Genomic DNA, 10,885 nt, shown 5'->3' on the forward strand with positions numbered 1-10,885 from the left:
TTTTTCTTCAAGATCATTTATTTCCCAGATTTTTCAACAAAATTGGTGTTAAAGTTAGCTTTGTATCTTTATATTCTTATGTTTGTTCATGGTTGTTCCTAATCTCTCTTCTGTTACTCGATCACAAATACCAATATTTAAGAGTGAATCTTATCATTCCTGAATATTTGATATGAAGAATCCAATGACAATGAAAATAGAAACAAAGAACATCAAAATCGTGATTCATCGAACAGTTAGTAGATGATTCAATTTTCTCTAGAATAGTAGGAGCCACCATAACTAAAGAAGTTTGAATGATACTAAAAAATGAGTATAAAGGGTTGGCCAAGGTAATATTAGTGAAATTATAGATAGCAAGACACACTTTTGAAACTTCCATCATAAATGAAACTGAATCCATGAAAGATTTCTTGTAAAAAAACGGGCACAACTATAGCACAAATGAGATCCTATGGAAATACAATAACTAATCAAATGGTAGTCGCCAAGATTCTACAGAGCGCACCATCGAAATTTGACACGGCCATACTTACACTATACTATTAACACCAATTCAACATATAAGTAAACGATGAACATGCTATAATCCCTCTTAATTACATACATATATAACAACATGTTAACCTGTTATATATATTTTTTTTTTCAGCAAAACATAACATAACTCAACAGTAACCTGTTAACATTTACCAAAAGGATCTCAAACCATATCAAAAACTACACAATCGACATACTATTTATAACAACACCATTCAACTTCTAAAACAGACGTAATATAGAACAACGGAAGCAAAACAAGTCACGGTCCTGCCCGCAGGTCGTCATATATGTACACTGATAACCTAAAATTGCATTTCGTAATTTGTACAAATCCACAGGAAATTTATATTCGAAAATCAGTGAGTGATGTATATAGGAAAGCGATCAGATATAGTAAATCATGTGGTTGTAGACCCTGAGTAGTTATCACAATTACTTATACTCTTTTTACTGGTGAGTTTCCAGGTCGAACACAAGGATTTTAAGTCATGAATTTCACAGGTAAAGATCTTGAAAAAGCGAGATCTATCAAAATTTTCATTATGCAGAATGTGCTCTCGTTTGAAATCACCAATTTATTTATGAAATACTCTCTAGGTCCCCTAGACACACTGCTATACACCGGAAAGAGCTCAATATCCACATATTCAAATCAAACGGTGGCCTACACCAGGTAGCCTACACCGGGTTTTCTCGCAAGGTTTCCCCGGGTCGCTTCTTCCCAGGTCGCCTCTTCCGAATGCATTGTTTATGCATTGTATGTAAAGTCACAATAGACGGTGGCCTACACCAGGTTGCCTCAGGTCGCCTCTCCCACCATCGGTGTATAATCAATGGTCTAACGTAGTAAAACCATCTTATTTCATTTTAATGCATGATATGCATGCTTAATGAAAATGCAATGCAACATATTTCATAATATATAGATATTATTGAACTTACTCGTTCAAACCACATCAATTTTTGAGCTCACAGACTCCTTCAACATCAAATATAGAGTTCACAGGCCAACCATATCACATACAAAGCTCACAGGCGGAAACCAATTTATATACAGAGCTCACAGGTTCAAACCACATAATCACATAATATTAATCACATATTATAGTTTTATGATATTCACATATTATCAATCAAACATAAATAACTTACAAAATAATATATTTATGCATTGTAGTTGCAAATTAATTTATACTTACCTGAAATTCGCCAAAAACATCAATAACCCTAACTCTTACAGCTCTTTTCACGATTTTAGTATCGTATCTAACAACAATTAATTACAAATATTACCCCAATTTACTAAATAATTACTTCTACTCAAAACTTCCTCTACTTAGTAAAAATAGCAATAATTCGTGAACATAGAAAAATACTTGAACTAGTTTTTTAACGAATTCGACGTAAAAAGTTATTTTTTTTTCCCTTCTTCGCATTGTCTTTCTCCCTGTTCTTCTGCAATTGAATTGATATGGATGAGGTGGGGGGTGGGAATTATTACCCCGCCCCACCGCCTTACTTTATTTTTTTTAATTATTATTATTATTATTATTATTATTTTACTTATTTATTTATTTAATTATTCTTTTTATTTTACTTTTTATTTATTTAATTATTCTTTTTATTTTACTTTTTATTTAATTACTATAATTAATTTTCAAGTGATCTATATTTAACTTACACTACTAATATTCAAATAATTTACCCAACCTATTTGTATCATACTAGAATCTAAGATAAATTATAATAATATTTTATTATTAATAAACAGGTAAAACATATATCAAATTATAAACAATTTAACATTCAATAGTAAAACACATAACCTAACATCACCAGTGACATATAAATAATACAAAGTACACTCAAAGTATGAATTATACTCAACTAATTATAAATTAACACATAAATAATATAAACAGAACATGTAATTAAACAATTAATACTCAAGTAAACTAATGTATGCAACTCATGAAGTATATTTAAACTACCACAAATTAACATATAAGTAATTTACCGGCATCTAAAATATGAAATATATATTGGCCAATGAGTAGTGAGAAATTCGGGTATCACAAAATTCAACAATCTGGTGGCTACGATTGAGAAATGTTGAGATCTGTCAACTTTTACGTTCGATGAAAATTGATGGGATCGCTTGAAGCACAAAGTATGGATCAATCGTTCAAAAAAGAATATTGTATGAATAATTTTTTTTTAAAAAAAAAAATCTTTTTTTTAACGTTCAAGCCTTCTACAAATAGGCTATTAGAGTCATTGCAATGGTCAATTAGAAATTTTTTTGTAAATCTATATGTCCAAGTAAAATATTGTATTTTTTATAGATAAGAGACATAAAATGTACAATAGCTTCATTTGAGAGAGACGGGGAAAAGGGAAGAAAAAAAAAAAGTAAAAGAAGCTTACGATAATAAAAACTTTAATGGCGTCTCACCTACACCAAGAGTGTACATCAATTTTTTTTATTTTTTCTCATCAAAATGAAAGTTACTATATATATATATATATATTTTTTTTTCTTGACAAAAGCTTCCATACTAATACAAAAAATCTTTTACAAGATTCCAATTTTTAGTAAAAATGCTCTTAATAGTATCAATAGATGTGTTTTTGTTGATACACGTAGTGTCAACATAGACACTGCATGATCATTACGTGGATGCAACGTGGTTTGTTCCAAACCACTTACCTTTGTAATTTATCCCTATAAATATGAATAAACACAATGAAATGTGATACATATAATTTATTTCATCAATCTCCATCGCTCCCCTCTCTCTCTCTCTGTCATTAATGCTTGTCCACTTTACATACAAACATACACCCACACGTACGTACATACAACTCACACACATATATATAATAATAATAATATATTTCTTATTCTTCTATATTATATATGCAAACACAACTCTATATATATATATACTTTATATTATATAATATATACAATATATAAAATAGTATTTAGCGGTAGAAATAATCAATATTTCTATTAACTAATTCTATATTAATATTACAATAGTTTTGCATTTTTTTTATTTTTTATTTTTATAAAACTATTATAAAGCTGGCATATTTTCACTATACATCTACAATATCAAAAAGACCCAAATAGAGCAAAAGTAAAAGGGTTAGATTTATAATTGAGTAGTAAATAAGGAGTTGATTACAATTTCTCTAAACTTCAGAACATAGTTATATTTCCACTTCGGCCCTTGAGGTGGTTTTTGTTTTTCCAGCAGTTGAACCCTAGGATCGATTCGCCAGTTGAAAGAGTAACAAGGAGGAAGATGGGAGGGGGATCCGGCCATGGCATCACGTACAAGGGCGTGACCTTGCATCAGCCCAAGCGCTGGCACACAATCACTGGCAAGGGCCTCTGCGCGGTCATGTGGTAAATTCTTATGCGCATATGAGATTGGTTAGAATTAGAATAGAGAGACTCCATTGATGACTTTTTAATGTGATTAGTTTAGATGTATCGTTTTAGTTTGCTAGTTTCTGAAAAATCTCGTCTTCGTGAATTATTGTTTTCGTAGTTCTAATCTTTTGAGTTGAAAATTTTTCGTTTTTTGTGGGAGGATTTTTGTTCCGCGTCGTGAAATGTTCTTATTTTTGGGAATTGGGCTGAATCAAGATGGCAGTGAATGTAGTCCATTTATCAATTATTTGAGACTTCAATTTGGGTATATGATCATTTTTCTTGCCCTCTTGGGTGCAGATTTCTGTTGTTTTGTTCTTAAAAATATCATCTCTGTATGATCGTTTATTACTTAATTTTTCCTAGGTTTTTTGGTTTCTTAGAAACCTTCACTGTAAAGAGAACCATCAAGTTTTGATAAATGTGGAGTTGATCCATTTCTTTCTCATAGAACTATGCATCAGATGGCAATTAGAAGATTAGTATTTACAATCCTACAAAATTGAAAGGGCTTAAGTTTACAGGTCAATTATTTTCTATCTGACAATCCATGTGATTTTTTTCGTATCCTTTAGGTTAATAAAAATTTGTTGTACATGATCTTGCTATATCTTGAAACATGCGCTTAAAATGGTGCCCTTTCTTTAATTAAGGTTCCTCTTCCTTGATTGAAACCATTTTAAGCATCCTGTTACCAATTTCCACTCATTACAGTAGTTTCCTTTAATTTGTATATTTAACATTTTTTTTTCAGGTTTTGGGTTCTCTACCGAGCGAAGCAGGATGGTCCTGTGGTGTTGGTGAGTTACAATGAATTATTGCCTTATGTATTGTAGCAATGATATCTGTTTCATATACTTGTATAGTACATTTGAATAGCTTTTTTGAGAGATTTTTCAAGGTAGTTTCGTTCTTGTAGGGCTGGAGGCATCCATGGGAGGGTCATGATGATCACCATTAGGTAATGTGTTATATATTTTGATAACGGTATGGAGTTAATTTTTATTGTATCCATGGAACTGTCACTTTCTAGTTCAATTTTATGCATGTGAAATCTTAACCACCTGTATTAAGAGAATCTTAGTGAGTTTATGTGTATTATGTACCGTGAATGCTATTGTGACATATGTCAACATGGAAACCATAGAGTGTCAACCATGGGGGAGCTAGTCTGCATTAGTAGCCAGAAGTGAGGTCTACGAAATATGGAACAGTCACGGTCTGCTTTGGTGTGAAATATGAATTTAAAAGTAGCAAATAGCAATGGGTGAATCAGTTACAAGTTCGACCAGCAATTGTTTTTATTTGCGGGATTGGTGAACTTGGCTAGCGAAACATAGTATAATATTTATAGCATTGGGTTACTTTCTAAAGAACTTTGCCCCCCTACAAAGGATTGATTTATCTTGTTCCTTTTCCTTCTCGACAACGCCAAACTTAGGGTGTGTTTGTTTGGGGGTTTGGATTTTGAGTTGGGATTTGAATAGTAAAAATTTTGAATTTGAATAGTTGTATGATGTGATATAAATAGGTGTTAGATGTGATGTTTTGAATGTAAAATTGATTTTTAATATAATATACAAAATGAAAAATAGGTGTTTGATTTGATGTTTTTGGGGGAAAAATTTTGGATGAATAGTAGGATTTTGTCTAAATCCTACAAACGAACACACCCTTAATGCCCTAAGATTATGCTGTTGGGAAAGAAGAATCCCCTAGAAATGCAAGATGTAGTTGTCCTCTATCCTTGCCATGGAGAATACATTTACTCGAAAATGTATCAGTTTTTTGATAGCTAATGTCTTTCCTTCATGTGGAAATTTTAGGTAAACTTAATCCTGCATAGGTCTTTAGAGAAATAAATAAATGGTAGTTATATTGATTGACATTTATGTTCATATTATCTACCTCTGTGGATCAATATCTCATTCTGCTTTACTCTGTTTTATCAGAAGTATGGCGGACACTAAAATGGAGCACAGAGGTAACTCTAGCTGTCTCAGATGGCTGACCATTTGGATTTGTTGTCTTTTTATTTATGTCCAATAAAATACCAATTGTGAAGATATCCTGAAGTATCATAATCTCTTGGAAGATAGATACTATGAACTCGTTTGATTCTGAAATGGCTGTCTTGATATCTTTACCCTTTCGACCTTGTGTTTCTTTGTTGTTGGTTTATGGAACATTACATTTAGTTTCATTCAAAGTTGTGATGCATTGTTGTTTTTGAATTGAGTCGAATCGAATATTTAGATAGAATTTTGCAAGTTTTGGAATTTTAAAAAATTCTGAAAATATTATGTAATATTTTATGCTTTCTATAGGGTTTGGATTTTGAATTGAAATTTGAATAGTAACAATTTTAAAGGGTAAAATTATATAATATCTCCTTATGTTTTAGTAAAAATGTTCAAAATATCCCGTACGAAACATCCTATTTGTCAAAAATTGATATTTGGTTCTAAACAAATTAAAATTATGCACTATAAAATGAAAGATTAACTAATTAATTATTTATTTATTTTATTCAAAAAAATTATTTAAAATATTTTGCGTTTTTTATTTGTATAAAATTTGCATAATTTAGTTCTTTATTTAGAACTAAATATTGAAATAGGGCGTTTCTTACAAACTTTCACTTTTTACTAAACACATAACAGGGTATATAAAATGAGTGATGTTTTGAATGTATAATTAATTTTTAGTATAATATAAAAAATAAAATTCGATGGTTCTGAAAGGAAAAAATTGGATAAATATTATATTTAAAATCCAATCAAACACACCCGAATTCTTACACGCAACACTAACAAATTATTGGAGCTAACAAGCCCGATTTTATGGTATTGGGTATGCATGTCTTAAGTTTTTAATAGTTTCGAAAATGATAAAAAGAAATAAATAAAATAAAATAAAAAATGGAGTGCGTATTTGATGATTTATAATTTAGTATATATTTGATGATTTATAATTTTTTTTTTAAATATTAAAAAGTAGTGTTAAAGTACATGTAAACAAAGTTTTCTCAACTTTAAAATATTTTGAAAATAGTTTCCAAAATTATTTATGTAAATAGTTTTTTTTTTTTTTTTTCTCGGTTAAGATCAGGTGTTGAATGTTTAATTTAGAACCTATGCTCAATAATTTAAACACGATTAAGTTTAATTATATTAATAATATAATTAAAATACATAAATTAATATAATTTTTTTAAAAAGCATTCAAAAAACTTTTTAAAAGCATTGAGCACATGCTGAATTTTTCTGATTCAGCATATAATTCATAGCCTCTTTTTTTTTTTTTTTTTTTTTTTTTCAATGAACTCATTCTATTGTGGATTATGTCCCCTTAATCCATAAATACACATACTATGTGTTTTTTTAAATTTCTTATCAAATTCACAGACAATTCAGCCATTTTTATTATTATTTTTTTTTTGTCACAACTTGTTTTTACTATGTTCATTTGTGTGTGTGTTTTTCTTTTTATGAATTTATTTTTTATGTTATATATATAAAAAAAATTATGATATAATATAAAAATAATATCTTGTACTAAATTGTTAATTTTTTATAATTTATATAGAATATATATTTTGTACTAATTTGTATCAATATTATATTTATGGAGCGTATCATTTTATAATACAACATGATCAAAATTTCACAAAAGTTAATTTATTATTTTTTTTAAAATATTGCATCGTAACTATATTACATTTTTTTCGTCCCCATAAGGATGGCTCTTTGGCCAGGGACACGGTAAGCGATCTTCGTATCATCATTTTTTTATGCAAACACATAATTTACATAACGCTTTTGATATTTTTATTCAAAATATTTAGTTCTAATATAATTACGTGAACTATTTTCACTACCTTCGTGCTCTTTACATTTCTTAATATTTTGTTTTTTTTTTAAATTTATAAATCTAACTTTAATGAATGCATCGTCTCCGTATTTATGACTTTCACTAAATAAACAACACCAAAGACAAAAAGACGTCCTTAGACACAATATATTTGAACCATATCAAGTTCTTGAACTATACCTCTTGAATTTTTTTTTTTTTATTCTTACCATATTGACTTAGCGGAAAATTATGTTCTAACAGTTGACAAGGTCCATTGACCAAATATCGCCAACTTATTTCATTTTTTATTCCAACGGATAACTCTGAATTAGTTTTCAAATATCATGATCATCAATAACATCATTGTCTTTATTTAATTTTGTCAATTTTTGTAATCTCATTAACATTAATACTAGAATTTAACTCGATAGAACTAGAAGACACATCTTTTTATTTATAATTTTTTGAAAGAAAATATCTTTTTAATTTGCCCTAAATAAAACAAGATATGACAAATAACAATTTCATATTTAAACAAATAAAATCAAAAAAAGTATAATTTTACAAAAAAACTTAAACCCTAAAAATATACCTTTCAAATTTACTTAGCACCCAATAGGAGATTGGGATAAGAATGTGACAGTGAAGAACTGAGATTGTGGGTATTGGACAAAGTGCAAAATTAATTAAAATTTAGAGTTGAAAAATATTATAGTGTATAATGATTAAAATAAAAAATAAAAAACTTCAAATAAAAGAAACTGGTCCGATACAAATACCAACCAATGCGCCTTTAGCCGATAATGTGAAAATAGAAAATTGAAGAATAAGCTAGAAAATGAAGAACTTGGGTGTGTTTGTTTGAGAGTTTGAATTTTAGTTTGAGATTTGAATAGTAAATTTTTTTAAATTTTAATAGTTGTATGACGTGACAAAAATATGTATTAATGTAATATTTTAAATGAATAGTTTATTTTTAGTATAATATTAAATATAAAAAATAGATATATTGATATGATATTTTTTTTGGGGAAAACAGTAAAACTCTGAATCCCTTGCTCTCTCTGGCTCTCTGGGTATTGAGTGAGAATATATATTGACGCCGTACGTCTGCATATGTGAATTTATAGTGATAAGAGTTAGTTGAATAGAATAATGAGGGGAAAAAAATTCTTTTTAACTTTATAATAAATCATCATTGATGCATGATTACAAATTATTTAATAATGACAACTATAACGATAAATGTCACAATGCATGCAATAAAAATCATATATAATGACACTTATAATTTGATGTTTCATAATACTTCTCCTTAGATATCATTAACTGTAATGAATATGTTTGGCTAAAATTTTATAAGAAAAAAGTATCTGTGGGATAAAAATCCTAGCATGCCGCAAATTATGAGTGAATCAAAACTCAATCAAAAATATTATAGCAAAAAAAATGACCAAAAATCTATTCTATTGATGATTGAGTTTATTCGGTGCTAGGACAACTCATATATATCTTGATGAACTGGTGCTAGACCATTTAATTGATGAAGATTGAGTTAGGTCGGTATTAGGTTAACTTTTATATATTAATGACACGGTACTAGGCCATTCGATTGATTGATATTGAGTAAGGCCAGTGTTAGGCTAACTTCTCTGTGTTAATGAGTTTGTGCTACCCTATCCAATTGATTAAGAATTATGTGGTCTGGTACTAGACCAACTCCTATGAATAGATGAGAATGAGTTGAGCTGGTGCTAGGTCGACTCATGTATGTTGATGAGATTAGTTGAGCCCATGCTAGGCCAATCGCTATAAATTTAGAGATACCAATGCTAGATTTGTCTTGACTTGTGTGATGATAGTATATAGTTTGACATTTTTTGGTTTATACATATTTAATTTATTACTCAATTTTGTTGATGTTGCTGCACTTTTCATATGCAGCTATGCTTCCAGAGCCATCGAGCCGTTGAAGGCATCATTGGGACAAAGATTTTATTATATATTGTTGTATAAAGATTTTGATCGTATTTAAGTCTTCATTCTAGTTTTGACACTTGCACCTTTACTTTATGATATTTTCATATCATAAATGAAAAATCTTTTTCAATTATATATTTTGAACTGATTTAGGGTGTGGGTCAAATGTTTTTACATTTTATAAGTAAAAAAATCTTCCTCAAAATTTTTATGCTCATTTAATTAGTTTTGACATTGAAGCACGGCACGTTCATACGTGTTCTTGTTTAGGCGTTAGTGTTTGATACTCCCATAAAACTTTTGTGGTGTTACAGATCTCAATACTGATAATTTTTATACTTTATCCTATAACTCAAAAAACAACACAAACGAATCCATGGATCAAACTTATTATGTTTGTGAGATTGGAGAAGGATAAAACACACACAATCAAACAAACAAAGATGAGAATAATTCGAGAGTGACCAAAGTGCTTCTCAAAATGAGTGACTGTGAGTAGAAAAGAAACTAAGAAACACATAATCATTATAATCCAAGACATTATCAACACATAAAGTTCAGATAGTATGTAAGAATTGAGTATGAATCATTTTTGCAAAAGTAACATATATTGAGGCATAAAGTAAATTAATATAAATAAGAAAAATTATCAACAAAAGTTACAAGTATATATACTTATTCATAGACCTAATATGTGAAGATCACCATATATCTCAATATACCAACGAAAAATATTTATCAGCAATAGAGGAATTTTAAGAAAAAGAAGAAATATATTTTCAGAACTTACAATCCATACAATAAGAGAACTTGAGACACATTAGACATAAGACAATTTTATTGGCGAGTGACCAAATTCTATTTGAAAATGTATGTCCTAACAAAAAATGTCATTGATAACTATAAGATTACGAGGAAACTACTATTGATATGGATGTGTGAGGCGAGTTTGAAAGTAGCTAAGTTCAAATAGTTGATGATTTTTGCACCCTACTCCAAGAAGTTAGAGTTGTCTCTAATCCAAAATCTGACATCAAAGAAGAAAAAAGTAACATTAAAATT

At 29.1% G+C, this 10,885-nt stretch overlaps 1 protein-coding gene across 1 annotated transcript; it reads left to right on the forward strand.

Moving 5' to 3' along the window:
* Window positions 1-3,326: 3,326 nt before the first annotated feature.
* Window positions 3,327-6,191, forward strand: LOC127264550 (NADH dehydrogenase [ubiquinone] 1 beta subcomplex subunit 2-like). Its single transcript, XM_051294142.1, has 5 exons — window positions 3,327-3,394; window positions 3,807-3,961; window positions 4,743-4,788; window positions 4,908-4,949; window positions 5,941-6,191. Exons 2-4 carry the CDS (start codon window positions 3,858-3,860, stop codon window positions 4,947-4,949), a joined length of 192 nt encoding a protein of 63 aa, XP_051150099.1. The 5' UTR covers window positions 3,327-3,394; window positions 3,807-3,857; the 3' UTR covers window positions 5,941-6,191.
* The last annotated feature ends 4,694 nt before the right edge of the window (window positions 6,192-10,885 follow it).

This window comes from Andrographis paniculata, unplaced genomic scaffold (genome assembly GCF_009805555.1).
Source record: "Andrographis paniculata isolate CXL003 unplaced genomic scaffold, ASM980555v1 Contig70END, whole genome shotgun sequence".
Lineage (NCBI taxonomy): Eukaryota > Viridiplantae > Streptophyta > Magnoliopsida > Lamiales > Acanthaceae > Andrographis > Andrographis paniculata.

Excerpts from the sequence above, each read along its gene's own strand:
- LOC127264550 (XM_051294142.1), top strand. The coding sequence starts at position 3,858 with ATGGGAGGGGGATCCGGCCATGGCATCACGTACAAGGGCGTGACCTTG. Across the intron at positions 3,962-4,742 it reads GGCCTCTGCGCGGTCATGTG|GTTTTGGGTTCTCTACCGAG; the intron begins GTAAATTCTTAT and ends TTTTTTTTTCAG. Across the intron at positions 4,789-4,907 it reads AGGATGGTCCTGTGGTGTTG|GGCTGGAGGCATCCATGGGA; the intron begins GTGAGTTACAAT and ends TCGTTCTTGTAG.